The sequence below is a fragment of the Rhineura floridana genome, chromosome 5, assembly GCF_030035675.1.
Source record: "Rhineura floridana isolate rRhiFlo1 chromosome 5, rRhiFlo1.hap2, whole genome shotgun sequence".
In the NCBI taxonomy this organism is placed as follows: Eukaryota; Metazoa; Chordata; class Lepidosauria; order Squamata; family Rhineuridae; genus Rhineura; species Rhineura floridana.
In genome coordinates this window covers 187,548,391-187,567,614 of record NC_084484.1, presented here as the reverse complement: position 1 = coordinate 187,567,614, position 19,224 = coordinate 187,548,391, and the positions used below count along the sequence as shown (strand labels likewise).

Genomic DNA, 19,224 nt, shown 5'->3' with positions numbered 1-19,224 from the left:
AGGTCTCCCCACTTGGCTCTGAGTCCTCTCCCAGGCACATGACTCAAGACCCGCAAGAGAAAAAAAGGCAGACAAAGCAGGAGGCACCTCAGCCAGCCGGCTTATGTATCCTCTCCCGAGAAGGGACAAACGGTGCCCCTCGGCCCTCAGTGGAGCTTCTTGTTGCTGACTCTCAGGACAGGGCCCGAGTGCGATTTGGCTCATTCACTTGAGTGCTCTGCAGCCATTTCCTCCATATACGTTTTCCCTTTGATCTCTTTAAATTCCGTTTCTCATTACTGAAAGGTGGTCCACTGGGCAGGGGTTCCGGAGCATAAGGGTTATAGTGGCCTGTGGGAGATTTAGCAGGAGATGGACTGAGCAGCCGGCAAATGCACCCATGTGCTGAAGAAGTGGAGGCAGGCAAGGTGTGAATTTGGCACCCACGCTTGCACCAGGCCTGGTTGTGAATGCAGGTTGGGGAGCAGTATGGAGACTCTCCTCTGAGGGCCGAGGGGTCTTTAGACCCTTTTGCACTGAGCTGTAAGGATGTGCATTACAGGCAGGGGTATTCTCCACATGAAAGAAACCATGTAACCTTTGGGAGAACCTGGCTTCAGTGCCTTGGAACAGGGGGCTTAACAAAGCTAATACCTTTGGGCAGAGTATGTACTGAGGGCTTGTCACTCCTCTGACTAGACCATAAAGCCCCCAGCCACGCATCTGGTCCCAGAGATGGAAAGCAAGCCAAGCAGGGCAGCCCATCTCCCCAGCACCTTTCATTAGCAAAAGCCTTTAAGGCTGAAGGCATTCATAGGTTTCCTCTCACTTTGCCAGCCTGGATCCAACAGATTAACTGAAGCAGTCAGGACACTTACATAGGGACAGAAGAGGCTGCTGTATAGTCAGACGGACTGGTCCATCTAGCTCAGTGTTGCCCCACTGGCTGGCTCCGTTAAGGCCTGGTCTCGCACCACTCCTTGAAAAGCTACCAGAAGAAATTCTGAGCACCCACTGTATGGATCTGCAGAGCCCTCACCAATGGCACCCACTCCAGCATCAGTGGTGCAAGCCTTCATGTTGAGCTGGTCCATTTGTTTCACATTCTACCTCCTGGAAAAGGCTCACCATAAGATGCCCTGCGGCACAAAAATGACTGATGTCCGGGTAGCGTTACAAATTCTCCTGACATTTTCAGTCAGTTGGCAGTGGCGAACAAAATGGAAGCTCATCAAAATGTACTTGCAATCCACCACGGCAGATGAGAGGCTCACATAACTTGCTATCCTGCCCACTGAGAATGGCATTGCTCAAAACCACTGTGCTTACGATTTTCACATGCCAAAGCTCAAAAAGCCACATTCTGAGCAGTGGCAGTGCCCTATGCAACAAGGAGACCCATCACAGGTTTTACTTTTAGTATTTGTTTTTTAGTAGTTCTGTCTTTTGATGACCCGAACTTACAAGATCTGAACAGGGTGTTTCACAACAGATGCTATTGGAGGTTGCTGATTCATAGGGTCCCCACAAGTTGTAATCAATTTGAAGGCACATAACAACCTTTTGATAAGCATTTTGTATTTTAGAATATCCATTATTTTTATCTTTGAAACTAATAAATAAAAGTTGTAACTGAAAAGGTATCCAGCTGACCTCTTAAGCTTGTGAGTTTTTTATATAGTGCTTACATTTTAAGTGCTCAATAATGTTGCTTCACCATAAAGTTGTGTTCCACTTAATTTTACCTAATAAAATGGCATCAAAGTAGAAATTGGAAAAGAAATTAGCCTGCTCCACGAGCTAGAGGGAGCCCCAGCTGACAAAGCGTCAAGGTGAGTTAAGCAGCAGAGCGAAAAGAGGGTAAGTAGCTCCCATTTACTCCATTATTTAATTGAAGTAAAACAGCTCAGAGCAATAAGTAATAAGGGCAGCCCAAGGTCACCCTGAGCTAGGAGCCAAATCCTGAAAGAACCTATATCTTAGGAGACAGATCCTAGGAGAAGGAAGCCCATAGAAAGCTAGTTTTCAACACCACCCTAGCAGGAAAGCTTCAGGGGACACTGTAAACAAGGCTAAATTCCAGTCGGGGGGGAAAGGAAACTCCACCGACACATACAGGGAGAGAGTCAGCTCAGTCCTTGCTAAAAGGGCAGCTTCAGCCTTCCTGAAACACAACCACAAGCTCTGTTTCCCTAGGTTAAAGAAAGGTCAGGCTGTTCTAGGTGGGAAAACAACAAACACAAAAGACTTGCCTGGAAGGCGCAGCCCCTTGATTAGATTAAAAGCAGCCAAAAGCTTAAACAGCCCCACCCCTCGCTCAGGAAGGAAGGAAGCCTGAGAGAATACTAAAGAGTTAAGCCCCAGCTGATAGCCATCAGCCTCAAGTAACACATCATTGGCTGGCAGCAGTAGCTGGGAGGAACCAGCCACACATATAAAGTCAGAGCACCCTAGCGAGGGAGCCTGCTCCACGAGCTAGAGGGAGCCCCAGCTGACGAAGCGTCAAGGCGAGTTAAGCAGCAGAGCGAGTTCGGCAGCAGGGCGAGGAGGCCAGGGCCCCCCACTCTGCCCGTCTGTTCCCTGACCTCAACTAAACCGCAGTCTCCAACCCATTGACGTAATAAACCTTAAACAAAACTATGCAGGTAAGAAGCCAGCAGGGGTGTGGGGGCTTTCCAGTGTTTTGCACCGCCTGCAGCATGTACGACTATCTGCCTGTTGGACAGAAGTCGTGGGTATGCTCTCGGTGCAATGAGCTCCTGGCTCTCCGGGAACAACTTCATTTCCTTGAGGCCAAGGTGGCGGACCTGGAAAAGCTGAGAGAGGCAGAGAGGTGTGTGGAGGCGGCCTTCAGGGACGTTATAGCTGTGTCCCACTCCAACGATGATAGCTCTCCTGCTATCATGGAGAACGATGGTCTCGGGGAAGGAGAGCATCCAGCTGAGGAAGAGGGAAAGGATCCCTTAGAAGGGACCCATTCCTTGGGGGATGAGCAGCTATCCTCTCGTGCCGAGGATATATCTCCAGGGGGTGGAGGGATCCTTGTAGTGGGTGATTCGATCATTAGGAACATAGACAGTGGGGTGTGTGATGGGCGTGTGGACCGCAAGGTGTTTTGCCTGCCTGGTGCGAAGGTTGCGGATATCGCCCGTCGTTTAGATAGTTTGGTAGACAGTGCTGGGGAGGAGTCAGTGGTCGTGGTGCACGTTGGCACCAACGACATGGGGAAATGCAGCCGTGAGGTCCTGGAAGCAAAATTTAGGTTGCTAGGTAGGATGCTGAAAGCCAGGACCTCCAAGGTGGCTTTCTCTGAAATGCTACCGGTTCCACGCGCAGGACCAGCCAGACAGGCCCAGCTTCGCAGTCTCAATGCGTGGATGAGACGATGGTGTCGGGTGGAAGGGTTTGGATTTGTTAGGCACTGGGGAACTTTTTGGGACAAGCCGGCCTGTACAAAAGGGACGGGCTCCACTTGAACCAGAATGGAACCAGACTGCTGGCACTTAAAATTAAAAAGGTGGCAGAGCAGCTTTTAAACTGACTGAGGGGGGAAACCCGACAGGAGCTGAGAAAGGTCCGGTTCGGAATAAACCTCCCCCCTGGGATAAAAACCAAAGAAATGATGAAATTTTAAAAGGGGTAGGCCTAGAAGTAGGCATTGTGAGAGCAGGGGCACAGGATATAAATTCAGAAGAGCAAAATTACCACAGGCCTAACCACAAGTGCCAAAGACACTTGAAGAGAGACACTGCTTACAAGTGCCTGTACGCTAATGCTAGGAGCCTGCGAACCAAGATGGGAGAACTGGAGTGCTTGGTCTTAGAGGAGAGCATTGATATAGTGAGCATAACGGAGACCTGGTGGAATGGAGAAAACCAGTGGGATACGGTTATCCCTGGATATAAACTATATCGGAAGGACAGGGAAGGACGTATTGGTGGCGGAGTCGCTCTATACGTGAAAGAAGGCATTGAATCCAGCAAGCTTGAAACCCCAAAAGAGGCAGACTCCTCCACAGAATCGTTGTGGGTGGTGATACCATGCCCCAGGAGGGACTTAATACTGGGAACGATCTATCGTCCCCCTGATCAAAATGCTCAGGGAGACCTGGAGATGAGATATGAAATTGAGGAAGCATCCAAACTAGGAAATGTGGTAGTAATGGGTGACTTCAACTACCCGGACATAGACTGGCTGCATATGTGTTCCAGTCATGACAAAGTTTCTAGATATTCTAAATGACTATTCCCTAGACCAGTTGGTCATGGAACCGACCAGAGGGACGGCAACCCTAGACTTAATCCTCAGTGGGGACCGGGACCTGGTGCAAGATGTAAGTGTTGTCGAACCGATTGGGAGCAGTGACCACAGTGCTATTAAATTAAACATACATGTAACTGGCCAATTGCCAAGAAAATCCAACACGGTCACATTTGACTTCAAAAGAGGAAACTTCACAAAAATGAGGGGATTGGTAAAAAGAAAGCTGAAAAACAAAGTCCAAAGGGTCACATCACTCGAAAATGCTTGGAAGTTGTTTAAAAACACTATATTAGAAGCTCAACTGGAGTGCATACCGCAGATCAGAAAAGGTACCGCCAGGGCCAAGAAGATGCCAGCATGGTTAACGAGCAAAGTCAAGGAAGCTCTTAGAGGCAAAAAGTCTTCCTTCAAAAAATGGAAGTCTTGTCCAAATGAAGAAAATAAAAAAGAACACAAACTCTGGCAAAAGAAATGCAAGAAGACAATAAGGGATGCTAAAAAAGAATTTGAGGAGCACATTGCTAAGAACATAAAAACCAACAACAAAAAATTCTATAAATACATTCAAAGCAGGAGACCATCTAGGGAGACAATTGGACCCTTGGATGATAAGGGAGTCAAAGGTGTACTAAAGAACGATAAGGAGACTGCAGAGAAGCTAAATGAATTCTTTGCATCTGTCTTCACAGTGCAAGATATAGGGCAGATCCCTGAACCTGAACTAACATTTGCAGGAAGGGATTCTGAGGAACTGAGACAAATAGTGGTAACGAGAGGGGAAGTTCTAGGCTTAATGGACAATATAAAAACTGACAAATCACCAGGCCCGGATGGCATCCACCCGAGAGTTCTCAAAGAACTGAAATGTGAAATTGCTGATCTGCTAACTAAAATATGTAACTTGTCCCTTGGGTCCTCCTCCGTGCCTGAGGACTGGAAAGTGGCAAATGTAACGCCAATCTTCAAAAAGGGATCCAGAGGGGATCCCAGAAATTACAGGCCAGTTAGCTTAACTTCTGTCCCTGGAAAACTGGTAGAAAGTATGATTAAAGCTAGATTAACTAAGCACATAGAAGAACAAGCCTTGCTGAAGCAGAGCCAGCATGGCTTCTGCAAGGGAAAGTCCTGTCTCAGTAACCTATTAGAATTCTTTGAGAGTGTCAACAAGCATATAGATAGAGGTGATCCAGTGGACATAGTGTACTTAGACTTTCAAAAAGCGTTTGACAAGGTACCTCACCAAAGGCTTCTGAGGAAGCTTAGCAGTCATGGAATAAGAGGAGAGGTCCTCTTGTGGATAAGAAATTGGTTAAGAAGCAGAAAGCAGAGAGTAGGAATGAACGGACAGTTCTCCCAATGGAGGGCTGTAGAAAGTGGAGTCCCTCAAGGATCGGTATTGGGACCTGTACTTTTCAACTTGTTCATTAATGACCTAGAATTAGGAGTGAGCAGTGAAGTGGCCAAGTTTGCTGATGACACTAAATTGTTCAGGGTTGTTAAAACAAAAAGAGATTGCGAAGAGCTCCAGAAAGACCTCTCCAAACTGAGTGAATGGGCGGAAAAATGGCAAATGCAATTCAATATAAACAAGTGTAAAATTATGCATATTGGAGCAAAAAATCTGAATTTCACATATACGCTCATGGGGTCTGAACTGGCGGTGACCGACCAGGAGAGAGACCTCGGGGTTGTAGTGGACAGCACGATGAAAATGTCGACCCAGTGTGCGGCAGCTGTGAAAAAGGCAAATTCCATGCTAGGGATAATTAGGAAAGGTATTGAAAATAAAACAGCCGATATCATCATGCCGTTGTATAAATCTATGGTGCGGCCGCATTTGGAATACTGTGTACAGTTCTGGTCACCTCATCTCAAAAAGGATATTCTAGAGTTGGAAAAGGTTCAGAAGAGGGCAACCAGAATGATCAAGGGGATGGAGCGACTCCCTTACGAGGAAAGGTTGCGGCATTTGGGGCTTTTTAATTTAGAGAAAAGGCGGGTCAGAGGAGACATGATAGAAGTGTATAAAATTATGCATGGCATTGAGAAAGTGGATAGAGAAAAGTTCTTCTCCCTCTCTCCTAATACTAGAACTCGTGGACATTCAAAGAAGCTGAATGTTGGAAGATTCAGGACAGACAAAAGGAAGTACTTCTTTACTCAGCGCATAGTTAAACTATGGCATTTGCTCCCACAAGATGCAGTAATGGCCACCAGCTTGGATGACTTTAAAAGAAGATTAGACAAATTCATGGAGGACAGGGCTATCAATGGCTACTAGCCATGATGGCTGTGCTCTGCCACCCTAGTCAGAGGCAGCATGCTTCTGAAAACCAGTTGCCGGAAGCCTCAGGAGGGGAGAGTGTTCTTGCACTCAGGTCCTGCTTGCGGGCTTCCCCCAGGCACCTGGTTGGCCACTGTGAGAACAGGATGCTGGACAAGATGGGCCACTGGCCTGATCCAGCAGGCTCTTCCTATGTTCTTATGAATTAGCTAACTGAAGAAAGACCATTTTTGTAGTTGGGACCCAAACCTATAGAACCTTGGAAAGGTTACTCGCTTTTCCCACCCTAGCTTCCTGCACAGTACACATAAAAAAGACAGAGCTCAGCTTGGCACCTCCCTCAGTTTGGCCCCCCAGGCGACTGCCCAGCTCGCTTACCAGTAGGCTGGCCCCGCCTATGGCTGGTCACCAGGTAAGAAGAACCAACACTGGTTGTTGCAAGGAATCTCCAGTGACAAAAAGCTGAGGAAAACATGGTTTTCATTCTCATCTGCAAGAACATAACATGCAGTGGGTCTCCTGAAACTACGTGAACTCATTAACCCCAACATTTAGCTCTTTATACCCAACGTGACACAACGCACGTGCAGGCAATAAATACTTCCCATTTCTTGGCTAGGTGCATTTAGCATTTTGGTCTCAGGATGAATTCATGCACACCATAAAAATCCTTAACCAGCCCTGGCACATTATGCACTTTCCAACCTCTTCAGCTCTAGTTCAGTCTACTTGGCCAGCAGTGGCATTGAGAATTGCTCCATTAAAAGTGGCTTGTAGGGCAGAGGGCCTTCCATCTGTGCTGCTCTGGTTCAGTAAACCCTGTTCTAATGTAAACCCTGGGCAGGGAGAAGAGCTGCCTCGCTCCACCCAGTCCACCCCTTCAAATATCAAATAATTAAGCAGCCTTGTTTTGTGTAATGCAGCTAAACCACTGGGCAAATATATATATCCAGGGCAAAGCAGGGCAGGGAGAGCCAAGTCCCTTTGGGAACTCTTGAACCCCAGCCCTAAAACGCAGCTGCATCACCAGCAGAAGCAGCTGCACAAATTCCTTGGAAGACAGCAAAGCTGGGAATCAATTCCAGACCTTTCAGCCGAGGACTTTTGCTGCTCCCCTTGACACCAAACTCCCATCACAAGGCCTTGTGACCTTCTAGCCCAGTGCTTAACAGCCATCCCTACTAGCATCCGATTTACCACAATGATGCCTTTCACATTCCCAGTCCCCTTCACTGAAAAACTACGTGGCTCCCTTTTAATAGAACACATTCAGGCAACAGAAGAGCATATGTGAGGAGGAGACTTGCAGCAAGGGTGGTGGGCTCCCTCCCCCTTCCCCAGGAGCCATCGCTGTCAGGGTTGGGAAAGGTGGGCCCTCCAGTCAGTATCAAAACCACTGCTCAGACCCCTTTGTACACCCCCACCCCACCTTTAGCATTCAGGTCACACGAGCATTCTGGGTCTGTACAAAAGGTTTATTTGAACATCCCAAGGAGAGCCAAGAGCAGCCTTTAGAACTTCTGGAATTGCTTCTTGGTGCCAGCAGCCTTGGTCACTTTGAGGACGTTGAACCGGACCGTCTTGCTGAGTGGACGGCACTCACCCACCGTCACAATATCCCCAATCTGTACATCCCTGGGAGGAGGAGGAAGAGAAAAGAGCAAGGGCTTTAGGCAGGGCTGTAGGATGCAAAAAAAGGAGAGATTCTGGAGGCAGAGAAGAATTGGCTTCATGGTTCTTTGAGTTCTTGAGGAACCTTAAAAGACTCAAAAAAATGATGTTGCAAAAGCTTTCATGGACCACTCATATGCCCCCTCATACGGAGTGACTGAGCCCATAATTCATAACACTCTGAAAAGCTGGTATACATCACCCCCTCTAAAGCGAGTGCCAAGAGAACTAAGTAAAAACAGAGCTACTGGGAAGAGGGAGGCATCAGCAAGCTCTAGGGAACCCCAGGATTCCCAAAAACAAAACATACCAGCTCAGATGACAAAAGGTTCCCAAAATGTCCAGTGAAGACTAAACATGCTCAGTGGCCGTGGAATGGTGAGCATCAGTTAGAAAATAAAAGGAAACTAGGACCGTAGGGTGAGAGGATGGAAAAGGGCCCAGGCTCAGTCCCTGCTGGCATCTCCAGAGAGGGCCAGAGACCGGCTGCCGCTCAGGCGACCAGACGGAGCAAGAGTCTCACACAGTATGGAGGCTTCCTAGGTAGAATGGAAAGCCCTACATCAGCTTTCCCTAACCTGGTACTCTCCAGGTATTTTCGACTACAGTTCCCACCAGTCCCAGCAGACTCAAGAGTATCCTGAAGGGCACGGCAGGCAACCTGAGCAGGAGCATGGGGTGAAGATGCACTGCAACATTATATTGCAAGTCCCATTTGCAATATCACAACTAGTTGCCGACCTGCAAGCTTCTGATCGTGGGCTGATCAACTCATGTCATAAACTGAAGCAACCCAATGCTGACAACCATGCAGCTACTCTTTAAAGAGGCTTGCTACAGACAGAATGCCGGGTGATTTGGGCAGGGCCAAGAATTCCTTCTCAGCTGATCAAACAGCCCAAGTGCTAAAGAAATGCACCACATACTCAACGGGTGCAATCCGGGTTCTACAATATGTCTTCTTGAGATCTACATTTGGTTCCTAAGTGGACCCTGGCAGGTGAGAGGGACCAACCTCTTACAAGGCTAGCCGGCGTTTAGAGGGCAAGAAACTCCTCCCCACTTCTCTATGTCCATGTTCTGCAGCGAGGTTGGCTCCCCCCGCCCCCAAATTCCTGGGTCTTTTGTGCAGCCCAGAGGACCCAGGCTAACCACTCTGGACGCGGTCTGCAGGATATTGGCCAGCCTCCTGGCCCAATCTGAGCCTGCGGGCAGCCAGGCCTAAGCAAGCTCTATGATTCAGTGACTGCCAGTGCGGTGTTTTCAGCAGCCTCCCACTCACGAGAGGGCTCTGCAGACCATCGTGAGTTCATACATCATTGCCAACATGCTTGCCAGGCCAACCTCAGGCACAAAAGGATTTCTGTTATGCGCTGCAGTACCCTCTTAAGGAGGGATAATGATGTGATCAAGAGCCAGCTCTGCAGCCCCACAGAAGGAAGAGGACTCGTGCTGCTCTTCCTGTGCACGGCATCTTAAGCTACATGCAATGGGGACTAATCTGCAACGCTTATGCAATTCTCTCTCACAATGGAGAGACCTGCAGCAGCGCCCTGTCAAACGTTTCTGCACAAGGTCTGCAATGCCAGCCAGTGCTTTGAGACCAGTCCTGCGCTCCCTCACCTGAAACAAGGAGACAGGTGCACAGACATGTTTTTGTGTCGTTTTTCAAAGCGGTTGTACTTGCGGATGTAGTGCAAGTAGTCCCTACGGATCACAATGGTGCGCTGCATCTTCATCTTGGTGACCACACCTGAGGGACGGAGGGAAACAAGAGGACAAATGAGACACGCACTATCCTTGGAAGCAGGTCTGTCCCTGCCCCCTCCCCCTCATGGTTTCTCTGCACATGTGGCAGGAGGGGGCGGGGTGGCAGAGGCAGAAAACAGCACACCTCAGCAGACAAATCCCCCATGTTCTGAGCATCAGTGATGGTCATAACACCTCCAGCTCCAGTTCAACTGAAGAGACGTTTATATTTATTTTTATCTTGTGTGGATTTTAGCTGTGTTTTACCCCAATTTTACTTGTACACCATTTGTTCTTTTAATCAAGCCATCTCTGAAATAAATACACATAAAATTCCCCAGTCTGGTTTAATTATTCAAGAGCCCCACCCCAACAGATCCAGCACACCTAAATACAAGAAGCACACCCCATCGCTCAGTCCATTCAAGAAGCATCAGTTAAGCCATATGGCAATTTCGTCAGAGCCCATCCACCGGGTGGGCTCAGCAGACCATCGTGAGAAAAACATCACTTGCTGCTTGAGAACCTTTGGGAGCAGATGTGCACGTACCTCCAGACTAGTGGGAGCAAAGTATGGCTCGGTGGAGTAGTTGGACCTGTCTCAAAGCAAGCTCTTTGGGGCAACACTTCATATAATCCTTCGGTACATGTGTTTCAAGTCTACCACCCCACATGGAATTAAACCAGGGATGAGGAACTTGCGGGGCCTCTCGGATGTTACCGGACAGCATGGCCAATGATTATGAGAATTGTCCAACATCTGGAAGACCTCCTTGTTAAGACTCACTGCAGCTTCCAGATTACAATAAGGAAGTTAAAACAGCAAACATGACCAGCAAGTCCCACTGCTTCCCCAAAATGGGCTCAGGCTCCACAAGAACAACAGGGGAATAGCCACAACTACCAGAATCTGTGACTGAACAGGCAAACTTGCACTAGGACACATCAAGCACATTTTCTATCCAAACCTGTTTTGAAACCATTGCACCTACAGGACTCGCAAAACTCTTACTTAATCTAAGTATGTTAGGAAATCAAAAATAAAAAAACCATATTCCATCAGGTATTTGTGAACTGTAGTGATTTTACTGTTTTGTTGTATTTAGACAGTTGTATGGTTTTTCAGCTTTGATCGTTTTCATTTTAATGCAAATTTATGTCACACAAAACTCAGGGTGCTTTCTTACAGAAACTGACTGAGTGGCTTCATGGGAGTAAGCATTTCAACCTGCACCCCACAAACCCCTCCTCTCCTTCCTGGGAGTCCAGCAAGAAGTTGCTGCCTTGAAGACAACACTGGGAATAATCATGATGTAGCAGTGAAGCCTATGCAGTTGCTGACAAAGACTTACTGCTGTGCTGGTAAAATTCAGCTCTCACATTTGAAGATCCACCCCCAGATCAGTGCAACTTCTCTGAGAATTTCTGCATCTTTGCGGTGACGTTTTAAAAAGATGAGCCATCATAAGAACATAAGAGCCTACTGGATCAGGCCAGTGGCCCATCTAGTCCAGCATCCTGTTCTCAGTGGCCAACCAGGTGCCTGGGGGAAGCCATGCAAGCTTCATGCAAGCCTGAGCAAGAAGGCCTACAATAGGTGCCACAGATACATGCAGAAAAATAATGTTTGCAGGAAGCAAAGCAGGGAACTTAAAAAGGTGCCACAAGGGAAGTGCACACATTTTGTCCTCAATAGCTTTATTTATTTATTTATTATCTGAATTATATCCCGCCCTTCCTTCCAGCAGGAGCCCAGGGTGGCAAACAAAAGCACTAAAAACACTTTAAAACATAATAAAAACAGACTTTAAAATACATTAAAACAAAACACCTTTAAAAACATTTTTTTTAAAAGTTTTCAAAATATTTTATTAAAAAAGGTTAAAAATCTTTCTTTTTTTTTAAAAAGGTTAAAACCCTTTTTAAAAAAAAGCGGTTTAAAAACATATTAAAAAGCAATTCAAACACAGACGCAACTTTAAACAGAACCTCTGCTTACCTGACAAAATACGGCCCCGAATGGACACATTGCCAGTGAAAGGGCATTTCTTGTCAATGTAAGTGCCCTCAATGGCCTGGATGCAAAGAGACAGTTATCAGCACGCAACACATGATCAACGAAGTGCCCCTTCCCTCTAAGCAAACGTTACAGTAATACAGATTCCACTGGTGTTTCTCATTCCCTGGAGCCAATTTGAAGAAAGGCTGCTTCTCAGCCATCTCCTAATGTGGACCTGCTCTGAGTTTTGACCGACTTCAGCAGCTGAAGACAAGGAAATACAGTTCTCACTGAGGAGAAAAAATCTGTGTCTGGGCTTCTAAAAAAGTAGCAAGGCTGAGACAAGGCCAAGCAATACATTTTCTTGACATGTTAGCTTGAGATGGAGGAAATTAATCTTTTGAAGGCACATCCCATTATATGGATCGCACCTGCGGAGGTCCAGCCTAGCCACACAGTTTGCCACCTTGCTGAGAATTAGATCCAAGACACAAGTGGTTGCTGTATAAAGCACTGGCTGGGCCTCTTGTTGTTTCAGTGAACATGAGCCGACTTCAGTAAGGCCCTCTTGGGCAGTCTCGTCAAAGACCCTTCACCAACGGGGCTTGGAAGACCATCGTGAGAATGTACATCATGTGTCAGCAAAGGAAAAGCCTCCTCCTACTGCTTGAACCTGTGGCCAGATATCTCTATTTGAAAAAGAATTTGAATCCAAAGTCAGACTGTTATTGAAGTTTCCACAGGGAGGTGTGTAGAAAAAAAGGTGGTCAGAGTCCTTCAGAAAGTAGTTTATTGTATCAGGACCTTTCGTGGTCAACAAATTATATACAAAACAGACCGTCAATTCTTCCCTCCCCCCACATGCTACAATATGCCAGCACCTTTGGCCCAAACTGCATTTGCATCTTGATTACCTCTTTGGGGGTCTTGAAGCCCAGGCCAATATTCTTGTAGTAACGGGGGAGTTTCTCTTTGCCGGTCTCTCCCAAAAGCACACGCTTCTTGTTCTGGAAGATGGTGGGCTGCTTCTGATAAGCCCTCTCAGTCTGTATGTGATGAAAAAGAAACAAGTTTTAGTTCTGGAAATGCCAGGGCTACGTGTGGAGAAGTTGCTTCTGTGGGTTTGGCAGAGTAAACCTGCAGCTCCTTTGGCCCTATCTGGAGGGATGCACTAGATAGAACCAAGTTCTTCAACCTTAGATCCCCAGATACTGTTGGACTACAACTCCCATCTTCCCTAGCCAAGGGTCAGAGTTGGTGGGAACTGCAGTCCAGCATTTATTTTATGTATCCATTATTTAATTTGTTAGTCGCTTCACACCCAATGGTCTCTAGATGACTTACATTTTAAAAACATACAACATAAAGCAAATTAAAAAATACAATATACAAAATTTAAAGTCCAAGCAAAAAGGACAAAGACAACGTACCAAAGGCCTGAGTGAAAAGGAAGGTGTTTGCTTGGTGCCTAAGGATGGATAGAGGTGCCAGGCATGCCTTTTTGGGGAGACCTTCCCACAACCAGGGGGCCATCCGTGAAAAGGCCCATTCTCATGCTGCCACCCTCCGAGCTTCTGATGACAAACATCTAGGAACCCAAGGCTCAAGAACACCGCACTAGAACACAGAGTGTACTGCCAATGCCAGGGCTCAGAACAGGCTAGTTCCCATATACCAAGTCAGACCATTGGTCCATGTCCACCTAGCTCAGTATTACACTGGCTGCAGCGCTTCAGGGTTTCAGACTAGACTCTCTCCCAGCCCAGCAGGAGATGCCATTGGGGACTGATGCTACGGCCCTTCCCCAGATGGTGAACTCAAAGCACGCAGTTGTTAGCTGTTCTGGGAAGAGGCTTTGGCTGCAAAACAGGATATAAGCCACCTGTCTCTTGAAAAACTGAATGCTCCTAGGACCACAGGACTGTTAGGTAAGCATAAAGAAACCTTGGGGACGTGTGAGCAGAGAGATGGAATGGCGCGTCCTAGAAATGGGCATGGCCGGAAGCAGCGGGGCCCCAGTTGACAGCGCCTTAGGCAACTACAAGAAGAAACGAGGGAATCGCGGGGGGGGGCACCAACAGAAAGGCTGCGGACAAAAGCCCCCCCCCCGCAAACGTGCCTGCAGCTCCCTCCTCGCAGCAGACCCTAGAAGGCCCCGGCGAGGCAAGGAGCCCCCCCGCTGGGAAAGACCCCACGAAACACGCCTTCCTGCGGGGCCGGCGGCTCCCCTCCCACCACCCCCTTCCAGGGGCGCCCACGGGGAAGTCCATTTGTGGCCGCCGGCGCCGCTAGTCAAGCTCGGATGCCGGGTTGGGGGTGGCGGCGCGGCCACCGGGGGGGGCAAAGTGCAGTGGCCACAGCAGCCTGGCAGAGCCCCCGCGGCCCGCCCCGAGAAGGGAGCCTCCAGCGCGCAGCAGGGCGAAGCAGCCCCGAAGGCGGCGGCCAGGCCAGCAGGCCCCGGCAGCCGCGTCTCGCCCGGGGAGGAGGCGCCAGGAAGGAAGGAGCCTCGAAGGGCCCATTCGGGGAACCCGCCGAGTCCCCCGGGCCGCTCCTGCCCCGGACCGCGGGAGCCGCTCTGACCTGCGTGTCCGCCATCTTGGCCGCGCGAGGCGAAAAGAGGCTGCGCGGAGGATGCCGGGAAACTTATCGGCTCTCACGCGCCAAGGAGGGGAGGCGCCGCCGGAACTGACGCCACCTCGGACCCGCCTCTTCCCGCACGAGCTGGGGTGGAGAGAGAGAGAAAGAGAGAGACTGGCGGGCGGTGCAAGGCACCCGCGTCAGAGTCAACGTCACGTCGGCCGGCCGGACGAGCGGAGCGCGGCGGGGCGAGGAGAGGGAGGGAAGGAGGCAAGCGCTCGCTCTTGGTGCGCGCATGGAGGACGCCGAAGTCCCCCTTTCACCAGCCACGCAGGCCACTCAGGCCACGCCCCTTCTGGAGACTTCGCGCGTGGCAGAGCGAAGCTGCGGCGGCCATGGCTGTGTGGGGACGTGGAGAGGGGCCTCGGAGCCTCTGACTGCAACGGCGAGCGTGGCGCTCTCGCGAGATCTGAGGAACAAAATGGAGGGACGGAGAATTAAATAACCCTCGGAGGCCCCTTGGGGGAAGGCCGGGCCCAGGAAGTCCCCTGTGCCCTTCAGAAGGAAGGCCACGCCACGCAGACCCCTCATTCGTGGGCCGCCGCATAAAAAGCAACGTTCGAACTTTAGGAAAAAGTATAGCCCACTTTTCCAGAGGGAAATCAAGGCCATAATGTTGGGAAAACAAAAAATTCTATAAATACATTCAAAGCAGGAGACCATCTAGGGAGACGATTGGACCCTTGGATGATAAGGGAGTCAAAGGTGTACTAAAGAACAATAAGGAGATTGCAGAGAAGCTAAATGAATTCTTTGCATCTGTCTTCACAGTGGAAGATATAGGGCAGATCCCTGAACCTGAACTAACATTTGCAGGAAGGGATTCTGAGGAACTGAGACAAATAGTGGTAACGAGAGAGGAAGTTCTAGGCTTAATAGACAATATAAAATGACAAATCACCGGGCCCGGATGGCATCCACCCGAGAGTTCTCAAAGAACTCAAAGGTGAAATTGCTGATCTGCTAACTAAAATATGTAACTTGTCCCTCGGGTCCTCCTCCGTGCCTGAGGACTGGAAAGTGGCAAATGTAACGCCAGTCTTCAAAAAGGGATCCAGGGGGGATCCCGGAAATTACAGGCCAGTTAGCTTAACTTCTGTCCCTGGAATACTGGTAGAAAGTATGATTAAAGCTAGATTAACTAAGCACATAGAAGAACAAGCCTTGCTGAAGCAGAGCCAGCATGGCTTCTGCAAGGGAAAGTCCTGTCTCAGTAACCTATTAGAATTCTTTGAGAGTGTCAACAAGCATATAGATAGAGGTGATCCAGTGGACATAGTGTACTTAGACTTTCAAAAAGCATTTGACAAGGTACCTCACCAAAGACTTCTGAGGAAGCTTAGCAGTCGTGGAATAAGAGGAGAGGTCCTCTTGTGGATAAGAAATTGGTTAAGAAGCAGAAAGCAGAGAGTAGGAATAAATGGACAGTTCTCCCAATGGAGGGCTGTAGAAAGTGGAGTCCCTCAAGGATCGGTATTGGGACCTGTACTTTTCAACTTGTTCATTAATGACCTAGAATTAGGAGTGAGCAGTGAAGTGGCCAAGTTTGCTGACGACACTAAATTGTTCAGGGTTGTTAAAACAAAAAGGGATTGTGAAGAGTTCCAAAAAGACCTCTCCAAACTGAGTGAATGGGCGGAAAAATGGCAAATGCAATTCAATATAAACAAGTGTAAAATTATGCATATTGGAGCAAAAAATCTGAATTTCACATATACAGTCATGGGGTCTGAACTGGCGGTGACCGACCAAGAGAGAGACCTCTGGGTTGTAGTGGACAGCACGATGAAAATGTCTATCCAGTGTGTGGCAGCTGTGTAAAGGCAAATTGCATGCTAGGGATAATTAGGAAAGGTATTGAAAATAAAACAGCCGATATCATAATGCCGTTGTATAAATCTATGGTGCGGCCGCATTTGGAATACTGTGTACAGTTCTGGTCGCCTCATCTCAAAAAGGATATTATAGAGTTGGAAAAGGTTCAGAAGAGGGCAACCAGAATGATCAAGGGGATGGAGCGACTCCCTTACGAGGAAAGGGTGCAGCATTTGGGGCTTTTTAGTTTAGAGAAAAGGCAGGTCAGAGGAGACATGATAGAAGGGTATAAAATTATGCATGGCATTGAGAAAGTGGATCGAGAAAAGTTCTTCTCCCTCTCTCATAATACTAGAACTCGTGGACATTCAAAGAAGCTGAATGTTGGAAGATTCAGGACAGACAAAAGGAAGTACTTCTTTACTCAGCGCATAGTTAAACTATGGAATTTGCTCTTCAAGATGCAGTGATGGCCACCAACTTGGATGGCTTTAAAATAAAATTAGACAAATTCATGGAGGACAGGGCTATCAATGGCTACTGGCCGTGATGGCTCTGCTCTGCCACCCTAGTCAGAGGCAGCATGCTTCTGAAAACCAGTTGCTGGAAGCCTCAGGAGGGGAGAGTGTTCTTGCACTCGGGTCCTGCTTGCGGGCTTCCCCCAGGCACCTGGCTGGCCACTGTGAGAACAGGATGCTGGACTAGATGGGCCACTGGCCTGATCCAGCAGGCTCTTCTTATGTTCTTACGCAGAAAAAGAGGAAGGCCAAACAAGAGATGGATTGATTCCACAAAGGAAGCCACAGACCTGACCTTACAAGATCTGAGCAGGGTGGTTCATGACAGAAGCTCTTGGAGGTCGCAGATTCATAGGGTCGCCATAAGTTGTAATCGACTTGGAGGCACATAACAACAACAATGAAGTGGCAGCACATAATCTATGGAATTCAATCCCATCAGATGTTGCGATGGCCACGTGGATGATGAGGCTCCTGCCTGTGCACAGGAGGTCCCAGGTTCAGTCCCCAGCAGCTGCAGCATCTCCAGTTCAACAGGGATCAGGGAGCAATTACGGGAAGAACAAAAGGAGCCAACTCTTCTACCACTTTCTTGAAATAAGATACAATTACATCTATTCTGCAGAAAACTATAAAGGGTGGTATTTAACGTCGTGCAAGGATTTTTTTTCTTGCACAACAGAATGATCTCCCCCTTTTCTATCCCTGCCACGTGCCCCAAAAATCTGTCCACAATCCTCCAGAGCAGATTTGGGATGGTGCAAAGCGGGTAAAAGGGGAGGAGGGGGAAAACTCCCTTGCACTAACTAGCACAAAAATTTAGCTCCCCATGTAATTAACAGCTAAGACTAAATATTTAGATTGTATTGTTCTAATCTGAAGATGCTTTCAGCTTGAGGGAAGATCTTAGAAAACCTCAAACACCAAAGGCCGACCCTCCCTGCTTTACCTACTTTGCCCATCAATTCCTGGCTAGTTTCTGGTGTGACGTTATTCCCAGTGGAATTATCCCTGGCCGGGAGGGGGTGGATGTGGATGTGGAGAATGTTAGAGATTACAAATAACGTTATGTGGATTCTGCAGAAGTAATCTGTGGTCAACTGCAAAATCCATTTGGACAATACATTCTGACATGGCATGTACTGGAAATCATTCTGCGTCGAGCATATCAGTTACGTTGGGAGAGTGTTCTCTTGCTTTTTCTTAATTGCTCAAGAGTACCCAGCCCCAGCAAGGGGCTTCCAGCTAGCAGATTAAATTGAGGCTGTAGCATCAGACCATTCTTTTCAGCTTAAATGTCCCTGTCCTTAAATGCTAGGCTAGCTTCCTGACCTCTTTCTGAACAGGGTCCAAAGTCTGTCTGCTGGTGCTCAAGAGGAAGTGTTTTCCTTTATGCAATTTACTGTAATTCTGACCCTAAAAAGCTGCACGCCACTGACTGTGGGTGAAGATGCCAAGTATGGAGATAGCTGCCTCTGTCCTCCCTCCTGCTTCAGCCTCCAGTAGGCTGCTTTCAAACTTCCATGAGCACGCCTACCTCTCACTCACCCACCCCTGCTGGCTTCTTTGGATGGCCTATAGGTGCTCTTGGGAACGAGAGATGTTTTTTCAGCACAGCTCCCCATATCACCATTACAACTGAAGAAATTTTGTGAGGGGGTAAAAGGTAAAGGTGTCCCTGCACTTGTAGTGCGAGTCGTTTCCGACTCTTCGGGTGACGTCTTGTGATGTTTACTAGGCAGACCGTATATATGGGGTGGGATTGCCAGTTCCTTCCCCAGCCTTTCTTTACCCCCAGCATATGCCAAGTGTTCTCATATTTTTCTAACTTAAACTGGCCCTCACTTGAGGTCGTTCTGGCTTTTCTTCCATCTATGGTGCTGTTGGAATTTAAAAATGAATGTATAAAAGTTCTGAGTTTGGCAAACTCATAGGCTGACTTCAAGGTGTTATTGTTGGTTTTTAAAGCCCTTGATGACTTGGTACCCGTTTACTTAAGGGATCACCCGATCCCATGCATGCCTCCTTGCCACACCATGTTTGTTCTGCAGTGTGGGAGGAGTCGATCTTTTAGAGTGGCAGCCCCTGTGCTCTGGGACTTCCTGCCTCTTCATGTTAGTCAGGAGCCTTTATTATAACATTTCAGACTCCTGCTGGAAAATTTTCTGTTTTGGCACAGCAGGCCTATCCAGATGCATGACTTGATTGCATCTGTTTTTAAATCTTTAATGTTTTAGTGTGTTTACCATTTTTAAATGTTTTAAACACGTTTTTATCTTATTTTAAAGTGTATGGCATCACTGATGTGT

The 19,224-nt window shown here is 48.0% G+C and overlaps 1 protein-coding gene and 3 non-coding genes across 4 annotated transcripts; all 4 read right to left on the bottom strand.

Annotated features, from left to right (window-relative positions):
• Window positions 1-7,980: 7,980 nt before the first annotated feature.
• RPS11 (ribosomal protein S11) lies at window positions 7,981-14,635 on the bottom strand. Its single transcript, XM_061629254.1, has 5 exons — window positions 14,526-14,635; window positions 12,860-12,991; window positions 11,946-12,021; window positions 9,821-9,950; window positions 7,981-8,161 (listed from the first exon to the last, which is right to left on the bottom strand). The coding sequence occupies exons 1-5, from the start codon at window positions 14,538-14,540 to the stop codon at window positions 8,038-8,040; spliced, it is 477 nt and encodes a 158-aa protein (XP_061485238.1). The 5' UTR covers window positions 14,541-14,635; the 3' UTR covers window positions 7,981-8,037.
• LOC133386390 (small nucleolar RNA SNORD35) lies at window positions 9,428-9,522 on the bottom strand. Its single transcript, XR_009763131.1, has one exon. It is a non-coding gene; the product is annotated as a small nucleolar RNA SNORD35 (small nucleolar RNA).
• LOC133386388 (small nucleolar RNA SNORD35) lies at window positions 10,371-10,462 on the bottom strand. The gene has a single exon (XR_009763129.1). It is a non-coding gene; the product is annotated as a small nucleolar RNA SNORD35 (small nucleolar RNA).
• On the bottom strand, window positions 12,491-12,585 carry LOC133386389 (small nucleolar RNA SNORD35). Its single transcript, XR_009763130.1, has one exon. It is a non-coding gene; the product is annotated as a small nucleolar RNA SNORD35 (small nucleolar RNA).
• Window positions 14,636-19,224: the final 4,589 nt, after the last annotated feature.

Excerpts from the sequence above, each read along its gene's own strand:
- RPS11 (XM_061629254.1), bottom strand. Across the intron at positions 12,022-12,859 it reads GCTTCAAGACCCCCAAAGAG|GCCATTGAGGGCACTTACAT; the intron begins GTAATCAAGATG and ends CTTTGCATCCAG. Across the intron at positions 9,951-11,945 it reads TCGGGGCCGTATTTTGTCAG|GTGTGGTCACCAAGATGAAG; the intron begins GTAAGCAGAGGT and ends TCCGTCCCTCAG.